The sequence below is a fragment of the Solanum lycopersicum genome, chromosome 12 (genome assembly GCF_036512215.1).
Source record: "Solanum lycopersicum chromosome 12, SLM_r2.1".
In the NCBI taxonomy this organism is placed as follows: Eukaryota; Viridiplantae; Streptophyta; class Magnoliopsida; order Solanales; family Solanaceae; genus Solanum; species Solanum lycopersicum.
In genome coordinates this window covers 67,212,579-67,232,817 of record NC_090811.1, presented here as the reverse complement: position 1 = coordinate 67,232,817, position 20,239 = coordinate 67,212,579, and the positions used below count along the sequence as shown (strand labels likewise).

The following is a 20,239-nucleotide window of genomic DNA, read 5'->3' as shown; positions in this document are numbered from 1 at the left end:
TTATAGAGTATGTTTTTGTAAAAGATAATAAATTTTGATGTAAAAATTTTAATTTTCAAAATATATCAAATAATAAGATTTAACACAAATATTATTTAAAAAAGTTCAAAAAAACACAAAATCCCTTCGAAGAGAGAGAGAAACCCAAAGGGGGGAAAAAGGGGAAGTGTCTGAAAAGAGCGAGCTAGAGAGAGAAAGTGACTGATCGGAAAAAATGGAAGGAGTAGAAGGACAAGGTTCAGGGCCACCGGCGGCGAGTGGTTACACTCTACAACCAACTCGATTAGCAAGCGAAGACATACTGTTCTGTGTAGATGTGGACAACGAATCACTTGTTGAAATGAAGGTTGCGGCTGCCGGCGGCAGACCTTACACCAGGTTGGACTCAATTAAGCAGGCAATCCTTCTATTCGTCAATGCAAAGCTCACTATTAATCCAGATCACCGTTTTGCTTTTGCTGCTCTTGGCAAATCTGCCTCTTGGGTAAATTTTTTTTTTTTTTTTTTTTGCAATTTCTTCAAGCTGATTGAAGTTTGAATTGGGTAATACTCATAATATATGTAGAATTTCAGATATGTAATTGTGGAATAATTGATTTTGCTATCCTTCCCATAATGTGATAATAGCCACTCTCATTTCAATTTGTTGATAGGATTTTGACTTGATTCATAGTTTAAGAAAGTAAAATATACTTTTAAATGTTATGGTTTGACATGTAATGTAGCAAAATATCCTCTAATCTTGTGGTTTTAGACGTGTCAATAGAAATTAAAGAGTTGTTAAATAAGAAAAAAAGTATTCTTTTCTGAAATGGATTAAAAAGGAAAGGAAGGCAGACAAACTAGAACGGAAGGAGTATTAGTTTTTTCGGTTGCATAATTAGGCAGACCTTTTTCTTTGTTCTGGCATAATATGAGGCAGTTATGATACTTTTTTGTTTCTTCAAATGCTTGCTAACATGAGGCATTCTGATATGTGTATAAAGAATTAGTTCTTGCTAATATCATGCAAACTAAGTCTAGTATTTAAGTGGAGGGGTAGAGGGACATCTCCATTATCATCGAGTATCGAAGGTGTATCCCCTTCTCGTCATACCTCTTGAGTTAGAAATGCTTCTTGAGTTGTTAGCCATCCAAATCAAGCAACTTTAGATGGTGCATTAGTCTTCTAAAGTATTTTCTGTGGCCACACTCTTAAGCTTGTAATGGAGTAGTCTTCCAGTGTTATTAACGAAATTCGATGCAGTTAGTGATGGGGATACTTCAGATACTGTTTCACACGTTACTCTCATCACTATTCTATTGTTATCGTACAACTTGTCAAACTTAATAATTGCAAGCATGAAACGATTTGTTGTCACTGGTAGGAATACTTGCTTTTTAAGATGTAGAATCCTGCTTCTTAGCATGAAATTGGTTTGACGGACTTTGTAAAAGTGTATGAGTGGTTTATATATCTCCTTAACTTTGATGCATTTTCTTCTCACTTTCCCCCTTCGCTATTATGATGTATTCCTGTTTGACGAATGATTTCAAACATAAACTTATGCTGCTTTTATTGATGACTTTCAAGAGCTGCTCAGCTATATATTTATGTTCTTATTGTAGTATAAGTTCTTTGAAACTTTTATGGCCTGCTTAAGTTATCTTATCAAATCTTATCTTCCTGTTCCAATTTACTGGTGGGGATATAATTGGACGTAGAGTATTGAAATTGACTTGTCTTCTCAAATTTCTATTGATGAAGGTTCGTAAAGAGTTTACTAGTGACATTGACTCAGTAGTTTCTGCATGCCGGGGTATTGCAGTAGATTCACCTTGTGGCCATGCAGACCTTACTCAACTATTTCGAGTGGCAGCTCATGAAGCAAAAAAGACACGTGCACAAAATCGGATACTCAGGGTGGTAAGGATGTGATTAGCAATGTGTCTTTTCATCTGACTTTAGTACATCTGGTGCTGAAATTTTTTATTGAGAAGGTTAACATTTGGTTTGCTAAGAAAATTATAGAAGCTATATTGCATATGAATGACGCATGGTAAATCAGCTACTCAGTTTTGGTGCAATGTAATGAGCAGATGTGTTCTATTTCTAGAATTATCTCTTAGCTATTCGTCTGAGCACGACTACTCAAAAAAATGGTTTTGCTTCATCATGTGGTTGATAGTGCTATAGCAATAAGTAATGGTATCTGAGTTGTTAAGTGAAATACAACTTTGATTTTGTGTGTCTCAACCAATATTGAGTTTAATGTTGCAGAGAACAAGCACCCATATGAGTGACTATTCTTGATGCACTTTCATCTTAGCAAACAAGATATTAAGAACACAGCTAGACCAAATATCCTAGCACCAATGTGAGAATGGGGAAAATAATTCTAACTTTGGTTACGTATTTTGGGTTCTTTTTCTGAATAAAATGAAAAGATAGTTTCTTAGCATAATCCTTAGTTTGTTATCAGAAAAGATTGTAGATCCAACTTTAGGACGAAAGGAGATCAACTACTTGACATACTTGCATTTTACAATTAAATATGTAGTTTTCTTTTGATGAAGTTAATAATGTCGTTTTCTTCTTTCCTTTATTTGCTTTATTTCATGCCACTTATACATGCTATTGTTGGAAAGAAACACTTCTTCTCTAGTTGATTTAGTCGGCCTAAATTAGACTAGATTACCAAATTAAGGGATTTATTATATTTGTTTAGTCATTCATCTTTTTCATTATCAGTCTTTGATTCAGTAGCAGTGAAATTAACTATTATGATATTAGTGCGGGGTGCTTATGTATATGTAAAAATAAAAGATGTGTTTTGTTTGTTTACACATCTCATAGCCACCTCAAACGAGATTTTCATTTCGGAAAACTTGCTGACTTTAAGTTTACAAACATATTGCTACTAGAAAAAATTTAAATAGCTTCCAGGTGGCATTAGCTATATCTGGACTGGGTCATGGGCTGCCAAAGCGTAGAGAAACAACTTCTATAATGAAAAGATATTAAGATGAAAAAGAATGATATCTAATAGTGGGTTTTAGGTAGTTGTTTATCACGAGGAACAGATGCAGAAAAGCTACAGAAGAAGGGAAATAAACTTCTTGAATAATCATATGAATCTGAGAAAGATCACACCAGTTTGAATTGATGTTAAGTTGGACGTGAGGTGTATCTGATAAGGATAACATATGGTGTTTGTCAAGGCAAATGAAGGATGCCACCAAGAGTAGGTTCAGGTGTCTATATGCATATAAGTATATCATCTTCTACTTCCTTTTGAAAACTAAAAGGTCTTTTTACTTGTATCAAGGTCATATTGCAAGCATAATCACCAGCTGTCACCTCCTTCAACTATCAATTAGTTTTATTGACTGAGAAGTTCTAGTTTATACAGGAAACCTCCAACTACGACAGTGTCAAATCAGAAGTGTTTTCTTTTGATTATTTGAACAATGCTTACTGGTTATGTGTTTTTAAATTACATCTCAGTTGTGTGTGCAGTGCAGGTCCTTTTATTCTTTCATGTCTACGGCACCATGCCATGTGCAGGTAGTAATAAGTCTGTTACAATAGCAACATTTAAAAGTACTGCATCAATCAGTTGCAAAAGATCTGAAATTGCCTCAAAAGATAGCCACATAGAAGCTAAGTAAATCTTTTGAATGTGAGACTCTGAGAGTGCATAGAAGATCTTCCTTTCTTTTCCTCTTATCAGTGAGGGGTTTTTATGTTTCAGTGTCTTGTGGGATCTAAAATGGGTTTTTACCTTCATGAAATTCAGTTATTCTCATTTCCTTTGATCTACTGGTAAATTTTGAGTTTGAACCATTCTCATTCCTCACTAGATGCTCTCTCTGAATGATTACAACTACAGCTCAGCCCCAAACAAGTTGAAGGTCCGCAATATGAATACTCACTGATCGTGTTTGCTCATTTAAGTGTACCCTAAGCCAATATTATGCAAATGATTATTTGATACATTTTCATAAACATCTAATGCTTGCAAATTTATTCTCTCTGTACAAATTGGTTGCTAGCAAGTGTTAATTAACATGTATTCTCTTTATTATGCAGGTACTTCTATATTGTAGGTCATCTATACCACCACAGCATCAATGGCCTGCTACCCAAAAGCTCTTCACTTTGGATGTAGTTTACCTTCATGACAAACCTGGACCTGACAATTGCCCTCAAAAGGTTTATGATGCCCTTGTCGAAGCCCTGGAACATGTCAGTGAATACGAGGGTTACATATTTGAGAGTGGTCAGGGGCTTACTCGTGTCCTATTCCGTCATATGTGTACACTTCTTTCCCACCCTCAGCAACGTTGCGTGCAAGATGACCTTGACATTCCCAAGTCCCTTACAAAGAAGTCAGCTACCTCTGACTCGGCACCAACTGATGAAAATGCTGTTGTTGTCTCTAGCCAATGATATCATAAACGGTTGGCAAATCAAACCATAGTCGTACTGTTTCTCATCCTTCTTGTTTTCGTGTTCTATGGGGACGGAGACTAATGTGGATAGGTAATCTGGTCAGTGTGTCACCCCCTACCCGCACCCCACCCTTCCCCTCTTTCTTTCCACCTCCGTCTTTTTTCCTGTATAGTAATCACTTTGTTGTGAAGTTTCAAGTCAGTCTAAGAACACAAATGGATCAGTGTTGATGAGCTCTCTTCTTTTTTTCCATTGCAAAATCATCTGATCTACTGTTCTTTCATGGCCTTTAATCCTTTTTGAAGTTTCATATGGTTGAAGTATCAAATAACGTGCCCTGGTGACATTCTTACATATGAATTATGATATCTTTATGCTTATTATTCATGGCATATCTGAAGCAATGGTAAAATTGTCTTTGTGTAACTTAAAAGGTCACGGATTCAAGCTATGACAGCTACTAGTTAGATGCTTTGTTTTCGCAATATGACTTTGATTAATGAGTTCCCTTTAATTTATTCGAGGGAAAAATCCCAATGTATAGAGGACTTACTGTTTACTTGCAATGAGAAATGTGCTTTCAAATATAATCAAAGATGATAAGTCGTGCTTGTTCAGCTGTATTTACAGAGCACCAATTTACAAACATTACGTGAATCCTGATAATCAATAATAGTAGACTTCAGTAATAACAGGATCAAATTGCAATTTACAAATAGGACATGAAATGACACTGATAACAGCAATTATTATTATTACCAGCATCAAAGTGAGAAACCGCACAGTCCATGGCGTTTTACGCACTAAAGCCCCTGTGGAGGGAACTCCAAATATTGGAAGGGATGCTAGGACAAGCTTGTGCTGATGCCTCCACCATCTGCTCCATCTGAATTCCAGCATTGCAGATATTGGCAATGGAACGCATGTGTTTCATTCCATATTGGGATAACGATCCGCAGTGCGACTCAAATGTTCTTACCTGCAGATATGATAGAAGTTGCAAAAAGACAATTGTCAAACTACGATGATGAACCAAATCTTAACAATTAAGAGTTCTATGAGGTGCTTACAAAAGATTTAAGGCAGGCCCAATCATCAACAAGAGGCTGACCCGCAGATCGAACATGCTTCAGCACCTCAGGACCTTTTTGAATTCCAAACAGAAGCTTACCAACAAGGGCAATGCGTTCATCTAGGTGCATTCTGTGTGACATAGCTTCAGTGAATTGTTTCTGAGCTTCAACTTTCCGAGCAGAGCCTTCAGGAGCCTTGCGGAACTGCCAGCATTGAGGAAGAATAGAAAATCAATAAGAAGGCATTTCACATCAGAGGCACAAGCCAATTAATACATAAACACATAAAGACCCACGAATTACAACATGTGGCTTACTAAAAATAACTCTTGCAGCTTAGCACAAGTTACCCGCCTGTTTAGCATTGCTACCATTCATAAATGTAATGTTAGTGTCTTTTTGGAAACCAGCTATACCACATTAATATGGTTATGAAACCATCAATGGTGGCAAGATGGTGCAAAGATATTGTTTAAAGAGGACATACTGTTAACTAATATGTTCTTTAAGATTCAACAGCTTTATTTCCTGCTGATTTGTTATGTAGTATTTGATATTTTTGCTTCTTATGTTTAGCGCAAACTCAGGAAAGGGGGCGTTTGTTGGGGCATACCTTGTCCCAGAAATGTAAAAGATCTGCATCACGCTGGTTGACAGCCTTTGATGATGCCAACAAGGAATTGTCATCTACATAAGTGTAGTTATCATTTGCAGGATTTGTACCCATAAACCTGAATAGAGACTCCATACTCAGTTGTAGATCACCAAATTGCATGACATGGGAACCATAGGCAGTATTTCCATTTGCAGTTCTCTTTTTGACCTGCAAAAAACAGCAGTAGAGATGCAAAATACACAATTATGTCATCATAATAAAGGATAGAGAGAAACTATATCATTGGATCGGTACTTGTGAAACCCTTGTTCTTTTCCCTTTTAAGAACACCAATACATTTGCTTTAGCATTCTAAATTCCTTATTTTGTTATCATTTTACTTTCTAACTACCACATCAGCTAGATAACCTAATTCTCAATGTCCAAAAGTACTTACCAAGTGATACTGCTGCCTCAAATTTTCAGTCCGCAAGTTGTGCATTTCACTGCTCAGCAATAGAGACACAAAATGGTTCAGCAACAACGTATAGGGCTAGTGTGAACAGTTATAAGCTGAACCGTAATTCTTTAAACGTAAATCCAGATCAGACTGTAAAATCCAAATTTGAAAAGGACAAGTAACACAAACAGAAATTCACATATATCAAGTCCCTCGTTGCATTGGCAAGTCACATGCATGTATCTTTGTTTGCAATTTGCACATTCTTCCGCATGGAATATTAAAATAATTCAGTAATTTCAGGCAAAGACAAAAAAAAAAGGACAAGAACTTCAGTCATTTAACTACAAAATAAGTAAAACTCAAAACCATCCCGCTTAATTATATAAAATGGCTAGCAAAGTTCAAAAGCTGCAGGTACCTGTCCTCCATCCAGGAAACAGCATACAAATCACCCAAGCAAGTCTCATATTCAGGAGGAGGACTAGGATATTCTCCAGGACAATAGGTTCCCCAGCTGCTTTCTTCAGCATTTGAAGCTGTTGTGGCATAAATATTTAGACCATTAGGAAGAAGTCCCTCAAATATACTTCCAGACTCGCAAGCTTCAATGTACAATACCTGGAAATAGTAAGCAAAAGAAGAAACAATTAAAAAATTAGGGAAAATACGAAAGTGGCTTCACAAATATTTAAAAAATAATTGAATATAACAGCTCACCAAGCTTTTATATGTCCCAGCGGCATGCTTCTTTTTCAACACAGCAATTAGATCATCGGCATATAGATAAGGATTGGTAGGCATCCCTAGTACACATGACAGTATAGTAGTTATAAACATAGCAATGATATAATTTATCCAACCTATAATTCAATAAATCAGGTTTATGAAAATATAATTGACTGACAGCAAACATGCACAATTAAAACGACATTCTAGTGGTCTTAAATGTTCCTTAAAATGTTTTTGAGGCTACAAAACTTATGAAACATGTCGTCTTAAACATGTCATAGCCTTCCTGCGACTATAAAATTTTCTCATTAAGTAAATAATGTGTCATTCTGTTTGGAACTGGCTAAGAAGAATGTCATGCCAAAATGGAATGAAGGAAGTATCTGTTAAAATTCACTTCCAAGAAAATATCACTTTCTTATTGATCCACACAATATAGAACTACAGACATAGGTACTCAATTCAAAGCTTGATGCCTGAATGTGAAAGTGGTTCATGCACAGATACTACAAAGAGACAAGATAGATAGAGAATATGTTGAACTTTGCTGGCGATATATTCACCACAGATATTTATATTACAAAAAATCAGACATGTAATTGTCAATCAGGATGAAAGAGGAAAGGTTAAGCTGTGATATTGTATCCATGAGTATAAAGTGTTCTTTTTGTTTTCTGAGAGGAAGAGGTTGGATTAGGAGACCATTACCATAATTTCTATTGGTGAACTAATTGTCCTGCTGAACTCAAAAACAAACAGAATGTTAAAAGGTATAAGCAGATTCAGAATTAAAGATTATTTGTTTGCCTAACTAGAAACAGAATGAATAGGTATCATCTATTTCTCAAATAGTAGAAAGCAGTGAGACTATGGTCATTAATATTCAATACACATGAAAATCTCGAGTTGCAGACTCAGATGCAAGCTTTCAAAATTTTCATGACGAAATTAGTATGAAAGCATAAGATATAGAAAGCAAAGCAACAACCAAAAGAGGCATACATAAGCTACTTACCAAGCACGCCAGGGCCACCATGATCACTATAGAATATGAAAATATGATCATTTGGACCACTATTCACCACCTTTCCGCTACCTCCAGTAAGAGCAGTTTTGTTACCAAGGAGAACAGCTAAAAAGTTGTGCACATTAACATCATCTCCCGTGTAATCCTGACTCGAGATATAGCACATGAGACGGAAGTATAGATTAGGTATTTATTAAATGACGATGAAAAACACCAACCTTAGGAACTCCTTCGTAAACATCCTCACCGGCAGGACTATTAATAATAACTCCTGGTCTTGGGTTCTCTTCATGGTGAGCAATGTCATCATACATGAAGACAATAATATTTTCATCTTTGAGACCACCTTTTCTCAATAGCTGATACGCATGGCATACATCAGCCTGATAAAGAAGTCAAGGTCGACAAGGCTTATCAGTAAATGTATGAGAAAAGAAATACTATAAAGACACTCCCTAATAGTTATAGTTAAGAGCCGGTTTATTCCATTCTCTAGTCCCAAATCTAATCTATCAAAAGAAGGAAACTGTTGTCTTGACAAAACTTTTTACTAACTGATTCGTTTTTAACTGGCTGGTTGTCTTAATGGGATGCGTTCCACAAACTTGGAAAGCTGCCACCATAGATTTTAAGAGTAATTTTTGAAAATGTTATTTTCAAATATCAGTTTGGCCATGAAATTTGATCAAAATCTGAGCATCAATATTATTTTCAAGTTCCCAAGAATTGGCTCAGACCAGTTTTGGCGGGTTTGGGACTTCCCCTCACAAATTTCAATTTTTTTCCAAGTAAAATGCATGTCCAAACACAACTTCAAATTCCAAAAGCTCAAAGATTCAAGTTTCAACTTCATAATCTATGGACAAACAGCAGCTAATAATGATGAAAGTCTTTGTTTATAACCTTTAATTCTAACAAGTACTACATAACCAAAGTCCAAATTCCAATAAAAGTACACTATAACCCTTTACGAAATCATCCAAGTGCAGTATTTTCTAGCTCACTAGCTCATTCATCCAAACAAAGAATAAATTATGCAAGCAGCTCAATTTTCATTTTATCTCTTAAACATAACATCAACATAGATTTACTGAAAATTTTCCTCCTTCATTTCACCAAAAACAGCAATAAATACAATTATCCAACTGCAGTGTTTCCTACTTCACTAACTCATTCAACCAAACAAAGAATACATTATCCAAGCAGCTTAATGTTCATTTATCTCTTAAACATAACATCAACATAGATTAACTGAAAATTTGCCTTCCTATTTTCACCAAAAACAGCAACAAAGACAACATCCAAGTGCAATGTATCCTAGCTCAATATATCATTCAACCAAACAAACAATACATTATGCAATCAGCTCAATTTTCATTTATCTCTTAAACATAACATCTAACATACATTTACTGAAATTCCCTTCGTATTTTCACTAAAAACAGCAATCATCTATTAAAACACAATTATCCAAGTACAGTGTTGTCTAGCTCACTTTGTCCTTCAACCAACCAAAGAATACATAACACAAGCACCTCAAATTTTCCATTCATCTCTTAAACATAACATCAACATACATTTACTGAAAACTTTCCTTCATATTTTCACCACAAACAGCAATCATCTAATACCTACTATTCAAAAAAAAAACAATTTCTAGATATTACAAAAAAACAAAACGAACTAGATCGGAAGAAAAACACGAACTCACACTAATTCAAAAAATTCAAACAATAGCATATCTAATACGTATAATATACGAAATAACTACCTGATGTCTATAATTCCAATAACCATTTGATCCGGCGAGAAGGACGGCCCATCTGGTTCCAACAGAGTCATCTGCGTCATCGAAGAATCTGGAAGCTTCCGACGGAAGTTTCAAAACATTACGTCCTTCGACGGCGGCAAGCACGGCGATTCCGACGAGGATGAAAACTCCGGCGACGTGAACCATTATTATCGGGATTTGCAATAATGTAGTAAAGTTTAGCTTCTGCCATGGATATTATATAATACAGAAAATATCTATAGAGATATGACGTGGACGGCTGAGATTAAAAGTATCCCTTCGTGCTATCTTACGCCGTATGCCTATTTTTATTCTTTGAAGTCAAGGGGAAGTGGTTGATACATAAAGACAAAGTAATCGTATTAAAATTTAATTAATTTAGATTTGTGTTTTCGTATTATAATCCTCTTTGTATTCTATTTGAATAGTTGTTGTGTTATCTTTTTATATTATATTGTATTATATAATTTTAATGAAGTAATGATTTTTATCATTATATAAATATCACACATAAATAATTTAAAATTATACCTATAAAAAATGGAGATAAGATAAAGTTATAATTAAAAAAATTATGAAATAATAAGTAAATCTAAAATGGAGGAGGAAAAAAAAAGAAAACTTTACGATCATAATCATCATTAATAATAAATTTAATTATATACTATGTTAAATAATCTTTTGATTATATATTTAATTATTTGTGTGTATTTTGAATTTATTAAAAGTGAATAATTTTAGCTTTTATTGATATTTTACAATTAAGTGTATTAAATTTAATAAAAATTATGAAAATGAAGATTCACATAACTCTAAAAAAGTTATTCAACTCAATTCAATTTTTTTTACGTTATTTTACTTTTTGTGTGGTAAAAAAATACCTCGAAATGATAGATAATTTGTTAGATTTGTTTCAGTTCGATTGATTTGGGAGGTTTTCATAATTTTTATTACAAATTTAAAACTAAAATATTATAGGTTTATAATAAATTAGGATTATAATTTAGATAAATTATTTCACCATCTATGAAAAAAAATTATGAACTATCATCCTTATTTTAATACTAATTTTTATTATATACTAATTTTTATTATTATCTTCAATTAAATAAAAATAATTTAATTTTAAAATTTAAATCAGAATAACCCGTCTAATTTCTTAAACAAAATAATCTTCAAAATTAAAAAAAAAAATCTAAATAGATAATGAACATAATAAAGGTGGTAATTCATTATTGTGTACCTTATGTTAACTTTAAACTATTGTGGTCCTTTTTTGATAATATAAACTACTCAACATCTTGTATATTCACAAGAAAGTTCAAAGTTTGGATTAATGTATAGTACAAATTTGTAACATCTATAATATATAATAAATGATGTCATGTGAATTGATTAATTGATGGTGATATGTTTAAATTTATTATCAAATTTTTGAGAAATTATTTGAATACGTGAATTGATTAATTAATGATAAAATATCTATATTTGTTATTAAATTTTTTATATATGTTTCGTGATTCATCAGATTTGTATGAGCTATTGTAGAATAAGTAAAAAAAAAATTTACAATTTAAAATAATTAAAGAAGTATATTATGTTACTTACGCTTAAAACATAAATGAAAAAGTGAAGTAAAATATCATAGTGAGGAATATAAATATTGAAAATCTTAAAAAAATTTGTAGATTCTCAATTTTTTTAAAAAAAGAAATCTCTGTCAAGATAACTAAAGTATGTCCACTACATAAGATTCGAGTCACTAAATATGAACCGATACCATAGACATTCCAATAGCGAAAGAGATAAAATATACAATCTTACGAAATTAAAATAAAACAAACGAACTAAATTATCGGAGATAAGGATATTTTAATAATCCTAATGAATAAATACTCTCTTATTGGATGTTCTACATTTCTATCTGTTCTATCTATCCAAGAAAAAGATTACACTTTTTTGCCCCTTCCATTTTCACACAGTCGTTTGATCTTTTGCCGACTCTTCCCTTGTTTTTTTTTCTCAACTGTAATCTCTTTCTTCATATTATTGTGCTTACCAACAAGGCCTGTTACATGATCACAGAAAAATATAATAGTAATTTTGTGAAATTATACATCTTTTTTGCTTCTGTGTGCTTCAGAAATCTCTTGATTTCTATGTAAAGATTGTGTTTTGGGTATTTGGGTCGGTAGAATTCTTGTTTTTTTAGGTGGGGTTTGCTTGGTTTTCTTCAATTTTGATTGGTTTTGATGAAAAGTTCAGAAATTTGATGTAATTGTACGGATTTCTTTGAATTTTGGAAGTTGAATGTATGGTAAAGTTTCGTTTTTTTGGTTTAATTTAATGAATGTTGGAGATTGGGTGAACCTGTTGAGAAGCTATTAAAGGGAAGAAATGAAGAGAGGAAAGGGTGAAGAGAAGTTGATGGGACCTATGTTTCCAAGGCTTCATGTTAATGATACAGAAAAGGGAGGTCCAAAAGCACCTCCAAGAAACAAAATGGCTCTTTATGAGCAGCTCAGTATTCCTTCTCAGAGATTCAAATATGGGATTTCGAATAATCGCAACAATGCAGATATTCAGGTATTCAAACTTGAATTTATCCCTTTTGCTGTGTGTGTATGAGTAATATGTGTGAGCTGATACATTAATTCTTAGCTTTGAATGTATGATATTCCTTTTTTCTGAGTTTACATGAGTAACATATGTGAGCTGATTCATTAATTTGGCCAATAGAGTTGGACATTAGCTTTGAATGTTATGGTTTACTGTTATGATTGGTAGCTTTTGATTTTTTAAAGTCTGTTGTTAGACCTGTTTAAGATAAAAGAGTTCATTTTTATCCTTTTGAATTCTTAGATTTGTTTTCACCCAAAAAAAACAAAAACACTCTTATAGGATAGGATTGTTGTTTCTCTCACAGGAATTGGGTTTAATTGCAATGAGTTGCTGAAGAATTATAACGGAATCAATAGTCTTAAGTTTGTGATATTGCTCAAAATCTTCTAGATTGACCATTGTGTGCCAGCATTATTGAGATAATCACTAGATGATATGCACACAGTTCGCTAACCTCCTTTGTTTTGTTTTATTCGGGAAAAGGTTGGGGTGGCTTGACACCACTTCCATTGACATGTTTTGCATACCAATTAGGAAGTTTAGTATTACCTTGAAATTCTTAAGTTCTTCACCTTAATGTTCCAGCAGGATGTTATTAACTAATATATGTGATTGTCCGTCTCTTAAAGGTCTGTTGATGAGAATTTGAATTACCTCATCAAATTAAGTAAATGGTTTTGTCATTTCCTTGCTTTCTTTTTTCTGATGTTTTTCTTGGAAACTAAAGATAATGTACTAGTAGCAAACGGACTGTTACATCAAAAGAGGTTTCATGATGTTATCCATTTCACTCCGGATTTGATTTATATTTTTTGTGCATGGTGATTATGAATCTTGTAGATGTTTGATTGTATGGCCTAACTGATTTAAGCAATTAAATTTTGCAGGGAAATGGACGTGAAAATGATGATTTTTTCTCAGTACAACTTCCTCCATCAAGACATCCTGCTGAAAATCCACATTCCTGCAGTTCAAATTCAAAAACTCCTTTGCTGCCAGTTGAGTCTAACAAGAAAACAGAAGAGGATGACTTTAGAGTTCCTATATTTGTTAAATCCAAGGCGAGCCAAGGAAATGGAAAGCTTTATAGTACTCTGGATGGTAGAAAGCTCTCTGCCTCTACTGCAGTAATTTCGGGGCATTCTAGAAAAGACTTGAATGATGAGAACTTCAAACAGATCGCCGTAGGCAGAGAGATTTCGTGCAACTCTACCTCAATTCCATCAATGGATAAGCTAGATGATCTTCTGAAGAAAGCTGATGTACAATTGCAATATGAACCGAGAAATGACCCTGATAATACTTTAGGCATATTGTGTAAGAATGATCTGCTACAACCGGAATGCAGAGTTGATCCTCAAGTTGGTGGCACCATGCTATCTGAACCTGTTAGGGTTGTTGATATTGGTGATTCTTCTCTTCTTGTGAAGGATGTTGCATCAAAAGAGCATATAATTCCTAATAATAATCAAAGTAATGATAAGGAATCAAAGGAAGACAAGGCATCTGAATCATTACAAACAAAAATTGTGAACCAGGATGACGACTTATCAGAGACTTCCATGGTGGAATCTATATTTGGAATGTACATATCTCCTGACGATGTTGTTGCGATAATAGGTCAAAAACATTTCTGGAATGCCAGAAGAGCTATTGCCACGTAAGTTCAACTGTTTTGTATTGGCTTGGTGAATGATAAATATTTGAACTTGACATTTGAATTTTATCATTGCATGAAGTATGAGTCTGCCAACTCTTTGGTAGTTGGGTGGATGATCTTGTATGTTAGCTTTTGTTTTGAACTTGATTTCCACTTAACTGATGATGTACTTCCAAGTGCTACTCAGATCATCATTTATAGAGAAAGTGACCAGTTGACCTTTATGTGTATCCTCATGGTATTTTATGTAAATGAGGTACGTTCTCCTGGAGTATTTTTGCATGCTGCAACAACATTATCTGTTCTGTGAATGTATGACATTTTCTCTTGAAATATCTGCCTACTTTATCAGTTATGTCACTTGTTATTCAGAATGATCCTGAAGGATATTTATCACTTGTTAGACATCTCTTCCTACTTAAATTTGACATTTGAACTGCAATATGTTTTATAAGAAAGACCTTGTCAGATAATGCATCTTGATAATCTTTCGACGTCATGGTCTAGTCTTGCCACTGGGTGCAGTTTGAGTGGCATGTTTTGTTATTTAGATGATTACGAGTGACGTGGGCTTTCTACAACATGAAACTTCCCCCATAAAGAGTTTTATTTTAAAAGTTTTTGTAGTCTACTTCATCATTTGCTTTTGTAATGTTAATGGTCTTTATTCAATTAGAGCTTTCTCACCTTATATTAGGATATTTATTGGTTTTCGTTAGTCTCTGCTGGGGGTCTTTAAAAATTTAGACTGAGTGGTTGCTGACTTGATGCAAGTGGATGGAGTGTGAAAGGTCTCAACACCTTTGAATGGGATAATGACTTTTTTGAATACTACCTCCTCTTGTCCATTATAAATGACCTTTTAGCTCAAAAGAATTGATCCAAAATTAGTGTCTTCGAGAAATCAAGAAGACATTAATTTTTTCTTTTCAAATCATTTGTTGTTCTCGCTCTAGCAAGATTGAATAAGCTCAATCAAATTTGACATTCCCATCGCCTCAACCTTACAATGGAATTGGAATTCAAGCTCAATTAGAAATATATAAAATTCGCCTCAGGTTCAATGTCAATGTGTTAAATTCAATCAAAATAGATGTTGGTAAGCCAAGAAAAACAATTAAATCTACATTATAAAATTTAAAGAAACACAAAGTAAGTGACTACATCGAGATCACTATTGAAGAAACTAGAAACAAGACTTAACTGAAATAATTTAAAAGTATTTATACCATTTTAGTATCACATTTCAATTGAGCAAAAAATCGGCTTTTCCTTTATAACATTGCTTTTCTACGATGTATAATTATGTATTTATGGGAACCTTTTGCTCACACAATTTTGATCATGCATGATTGCAATTTAGAAGAATATGATTGATTTCCATGTTAAAGAACTTCATTTGATTTCATAACAATTGTACAAGCTCATCAACAATTTAGGTGTCCTTTTATGTTGTAAGGATTGAATAACTCCAAAAAATTCAAGGTCTATATCTTCAAATTGATGGAATTTAGTGATCGACACATTAATTTATTAAACGAATATCAAATCCATCTTGTGTTGCTACTCGACAAAATTCTTCATCGTCAAGATAAATATATGTTCTTTCCATATCTTACTGAATGAATATTGGATAACTTCAGTCTCGTCATGGCGGTTTTGCCTTGATAGTAAGAATAATTTATAATTTGTTCAATGAAGTATGACCTTACAATGTCTTTGGTTAGTCAAATTACTGGTTTTTGTCTCTGGATTATGGAAGCTCTATTACGACTCTTTTAGCTTGTTCTTATGTGATTTAGGGGAACATACCAATTTTTCAAAAGAAGAGTTAATTTCCTTGTGCATCAAACCCTGGATGAGCTATAACAACTTAAAGCTTAGATTCTTATGAAGTTTCTGAAACGGCAGTTCCTAGTCTCTTCGTTAGAACTCAATATATTTGGTTTGCTTATTCATTTCTAGAGCTCGACATATTTCTTTTTCCATATGTCTCTATTGTTGTGTGAAAGAAAAAGATATTCAAGGAAAGAAATTGAAGGAGAAAACAGTACAGTAGATACATGTTTATAAGAACATAAATATTGAATGAAATTCACAGGAAAACAAGGAGAGAGGCAAAATTGGTTTTCCTTGCTCGGGCTGGTGACCCTCTCTGTTTTAATAAGTTCACATGAACAAAATTGGTTCTGTGGTGGAGAGAGGCAAAGTCTGGTGCTAGCATACTGATGCATTTTAATGACTTCTAAAGCTCTAATGTCAATGTGCATCCTAGAACTACATAAAAGGGTTATGCTGTGATGGAAGCTGTTTCCACCACATATTAGTGCTATAGGAAAGGTCATCCTGTTGACAGCCTTATATTGATTATGATATCGAAGAGATGTTGTATGTGTCAAATCCGTAGAAAAACGAGAGGCTTTAAATATGGCCTTGTCTTTTTGAAGCTCTAGAATTTTTTATCACCTGGTTGGTTGTCTATTTCTGTTTTAGGTTCTCTTTTGTTCAAGTGTCTTGATGGAACCGACTACTTTTTAGATGGGTGAGGATATCCATCCCCCTTTTCTTTCGTCAGCATTTGTTGTTGTCTTGTCTCTAGATTGACATAGTGGTACTTTCTCTTAAAAATTGTCTTCAGCAGTGCACTAGTCTATTTTTTTCTCAATGCACTTGAAAGAGCTAACTTCTTTCTATTTGTTATTTGTTTGCCTGACGTTTTCCCTGTTGTCCTGGAACAGCCAGCAAAGAGCGTTTGCGGTTCAAGTTTTTGAGTTGCATCGTCTAATAAAGGTGAGATAGTTGTAGAGGCTAAATTTCTCATAATATCAGAATGCAATTTTGTACTGTAGACAATATAGATGTCATGTTGGACTGGATCGACTCGCTACAGAGACAAGAGGAGTCAGTCAATTCCTATGATGTAAACATTTTTAGCACTATCATTGGTGCTGTGCCTTTTGAACTAATAAACTTACATATCAGAAAAACACAATTTTGATTTACCTTTTTTCCTATTGAATTAAGTAATTCTGCTGAAGCTTTTGTGTAACTATCTCAGGTCCAGAGACTCATAGCTAGTTCACAAAGCATGCTTGAAGATAGTGCTTATTTAAGCAAAGCGGTAAAGGATTCATCTCCTAAAAAACTTCCATTGGAGTATATCGCAAGAGATGGTCACAATGTTCCGAAGCAGAGGAAGAATTTTGAGAAGCCAAACACTAGGATGGAATGTTCTGCGGAAAATACAGAAGGCAAACCTGTGAAGGATTCATCTGCTAAAAGACTTCTGTTGGAGTATATTCCTAGAGATGGTCACAATGTTTCAAAGCAGAAGAAGGATTTTGAGAAGCCTAACATTAGTATGGAATGTTCGGCTGAAAACACGGTGGGAAAGGGATCCTTCTCTTCTGTGCAAAATAATAGCCAGTCTTCAAGCTACAGTTTGTTTTCAGGTCACCCAATAGCAAATGACTCCACCATGGGGGGTCCTTGGAGCTTCAATCAACCCTCAGGGCACCAATGGTTGATCCCAGTCATGACTCCTTCCGAAGGACTAGTATACAAGCCATATCTTGGACCCGGAGTCACGAGTTCAATCTGTGGAGGTTATGGACCCCCAGGATCAACTCCAATAATCGGAAACCATTCAGCTCCATCTTATGGAATTCCTGCTTCTCATCATCAGTATCAAGGGGTCAGAATGCCATTTACACCTCCAGCTGGTCACAACTACTTCCCTTCGTATGGCATACCAGCTATTAATCCAGCAATCTCATCTTCAGCTGTCGATCAATCAAGCCTGTTTGTTGCTCAAGGTTTACAAGGTCAGTTATCAGGAGGAGGAGCTAATTTTTCTGTTCAACGTCAGAACTCGAGTAACATGCCAAGCAATAAGAATGGAACTTTCCCAGAGGTGAAATCTCGTTCCTGTAGAGATGCTGAAATGCAGGCCAGCACTGCAAGCAGTCCAAGTGGAACAGCTAACAAAATAACTGTGGACAACGCCACAGAACGAAGAAACGTTCTTCCTCTATTCCCAACTTCACCAGCTACCAAGAACCTGGATATAAGCTCCCAACCTCAACTGCCTAGTCATCATGCTCGAGTCATCAAAGTCGTACCGCGTAATGCAAGGTCTGCCACAGAATCTGCTGCTCGGATTTTTCAGTCTATACAAGAAGAGAGAAAACAGTATGATTCTGTTGTTAATTAATCATCTATAGACAGTAGTTACTTATCTAGTCATTTAGGTGACCATTAGTTCATTATAATGTGTTTTATGTATAATTTCTTGTAACCTTTTAGATAACTGGAACTTATTTGGTAAGTGAGTCATTTTGTAAATAACATACTTACCTTATAATTATATAACTATTAAATGTTTTTTTCTGTCTTTGTTTATCTATGTTGAGGTGAAACTCCTACATATATCAGTTTATCAGAGCTGTTGAAGCTTATATTGCTCAAATTCTTTAAAAATATCGCAACATTTACTTTAAATCCTCCAGCCATCATTTACTAATTTAGATACGCGTTTTACAAGACCTTTTGAAGAAAAAAAATGATTTACGTGAAAAGATCTTATCTATCCTATCACATGTTATTAGTTCACAAAAGAATAATATTTCTTATTTTCCACAAAAAGAATTATCTTGTCTTCTAATAATATCAATTCTAATAATGTCAAATTCATGCTCACAATTTCTTTTTTATTTTTTTCGATTCGATGTTCGATATCTATATTAGAGTCTGATTATTCTGAATTTACACTGTATAGGACTTCATTCGTAGGGAGAGTGCTCCCGATCAATAATCTTTCTATACTCTTAAGTTTGAATTCGATATCTTTGATTAAAGAATAAGCTACCTCATCCACGGTATAATCTATTCTTATTCAATATTTCTAGCAAACATATTTCACTTTTTTTTTAATAATTTTATTGCTCGAGTTATTTGAAATGTTAATTTTTTTTTCTTTCAAAAAGTATTTTTCATCAAAATGAAAAAAAAAACTTTTCTTTCATTCTTAGAACTTATTTCTAAATGAAACCAAAGGCATTCTACAAATGTACATAAAACGCGTTTTAGAAACGCGATTTATGAACACTTTTTATTACTTTCAAAAGATATACAGAACTAACTTGGAATATTACACAATATAACATAATATATAATATTATGTGAAATTATAACATGAAAAATATTATAATATGTTAATCTTGTATAATAGTATATAAAAATTCAATTTGATTTTTTTTTTAATGACAAGAGAATCCACTATTACTAGGACGCGCATAGAATAAATTTCACTCCATAGTAATAGCTCATAAATCATTCAAACAAATAAGTCTTAAATAAATCTCATAAAATAAACTCGAAAATATCAAAAATTTCGAACTCGAGACCCTTGTTCAACAATCCTTACGAGTTATTTTTATTTTTTTTCAAATGGTACTTCCCATAAAAATGAAAGAAGACAAAAAACTTTTGCCTCATTCAGAGAATTTAATTCTTAATGAAAAGTAGAGGCATTCTACAAAAGTGGATAAAACGCTTTGATAAATTTGATTTATGAACGCTTTCGAAATTTTCAAAATATATACAGACCAACTTAAAATATTACACATGACATAATATATAATATTATATGAAATTATAACAGGATAAACACTATAATATGTCAATTTTGTATAATAATATTTAAAAATTCAATCTAATTTTTTTTTGATGACAAGAGAATCCCATGATCACTATTTTTTGGACGCACACAGTGTAAGTTTCATCCCATTGTAATAGCTTTTCTCAAAGAATATTGTTGTAACTATTGTCGGATTCTCTGAAAA

The 20,239-nt window shown here is 33.7% G+C and overlaps 3 protein-coding genes across 4 annotated transcripts; 2 read left to right on the top strand and 1 right to left on the bottom strand.

Moving 5' to 3' along the window:
• Positions 1-86: 86 nt before the first annotated feature.
• On the top strand, positions 87-4,695 carry LOC101267881 (uncharacterized). Its single transcript, XM_004253051.5, has 3 exons — positions 87-484; positions 1,748-1,906; positions 4,073-4,695. Exons 1-3 carry the CDS (start codon positions 215-217, stop codon positions 4,430-4,432), a joined length of 789 nt encoding a protein of 262 aa, XP_004253099.2. The 5' UTR covers positions 87-214; the 3' UTR covers positions 4,433-4,695.
• A 295-nt stretch (positions 4,696-4,990) lies between these two features.
• VPE5 (vacuolar processing enzyme VPE5) lies at positions 4,991-10,323 on the bottom strand. Of its 2 annotated transcripts, XM_019211497.3 has the most exons (10): positions 10,094-10,323; positions 8,541-8,705; positions 8,311-8,467; positions 7,284-7,369; positions 6,985-7,184; positions 6,561-6,609; positions 6,122-6,331; positions 5,506-5,712; positions 5,195-5,414; positions 4,991-5,094 (listed from the first exon to the last, which is right to left on the bottom strand). In XM_019211497.3, the coding sequence occupies exons 1-9, from the start codon at positions 10,277-10,279 to the stop codon at positions 5,232-5,234; spliced, it is 1,443 nt and encodes a 480-aa protein (XP_019067042.1). In that variant the 5' UTR covers positions 10,280-10,323; the 3' UTR covers positions 4,991-5,094; positions 5,195-5,231. The 2 variants fall into 2 exon arrangements, with proteins under 2 accessions (XP_019067042.1, NP_001233955.1); NM_001247026.1 differs by having other exon boundaries at positions 4,994-5,414; positions 10,094-10,306.
• Positions 10,324-11,872: 1,549 nt separating this feature from the next.
• Positions 11,873-18,785, top strand: LOC101268174 (protein EARLY FLOWERING 3). Its single transcript, XM_004253052.5, has 4 exons — positions 11,873-12,700; positions 13,624-14,396; positions 17,135-17,186; positions 17,455-18,785. The coding sequence occupies exons 1-4, from the start codon at positions 12,512-12,514 to the stop codon at positions 18,607-18,609; spliced, it is 2,169 nt and encodes a 722-aa protein (XP_004253100.1). The 5' UTR covers positions 11,873-12,511; the 3' UTR covers positions 18,610-18,785.
• The last annotated feature ends 1,454 nt before the right edge of the window (positions 18,786-20,239 follow it).

Excerpts from the sequence above, each read along its gene's own strand:
- LOC101268174 (XM_004253052.5), top strand. The coding sequence starts at position 12,512 with ATGAAGAGAGGAAAGGGTGAAGAGAAGTTGATGGGACCTATGTTTCCA. Across the intron at positions 12,701-13,623 it reads GCAACAATGCAGATATTCAG|GGAAATGGACGTGAAAATGA; the intron begins GTATTCAAACTT and ends TAAATTTTGCAG. Across the intron at positions 17,187-17,454 it reads AGTTGCATCGTCTAATAAAG|GTCCAGAGACTCATAGCTAG; the intron begins GTGAGATAGTTG and ends TAACTATCTCAG.
- VPE5 (XM_019211497.3), bottom strand. The coding sequence starts at position 10,279 with ATGGTTCACGTCGCCGGAGTTTTCATCCTCGTCGGAATCGCCGTGCTT. Across the intron at positions 6,610-6,984 it reads GTTTCCTGGATGGAGGACAG|TGAAATGCACAACTTGCGGA; the intron begins GTACCTGCAGCT and ends ATTGCTGAGCAG. Across the intron at positions 5,415-5,505 it reads GGGCCTGCCTTAAATCTTTT|GTAAGAACATTTGAGTCGCA; the intron begins GTAAGCACCTCA and ends TCATATCTGCAG.
- LOC101267881 (XM_004253051.5), top strand. The coding sequence starts at position 215 with ATGGAAGGAGTAGAAGGACAAGGTTCAGGGCCACCGGCGGCGAGTGGT. Across the intron at positions 485-1,747 it reads TTGGCAAATCTGCCTCTTGG|GTTCGTAAAGAGTTTACTAG; the intron begins GTAAATTTTTTT and ends CTATTGATGAAG. Across the intron at positions 1,907-4,072 it reads AAAATCGGATACTCAGGGTG|GTACTTCTATATTGTAGGTC; the intron begins GTAAGGATGTGA and ends TTTATTATGCAG.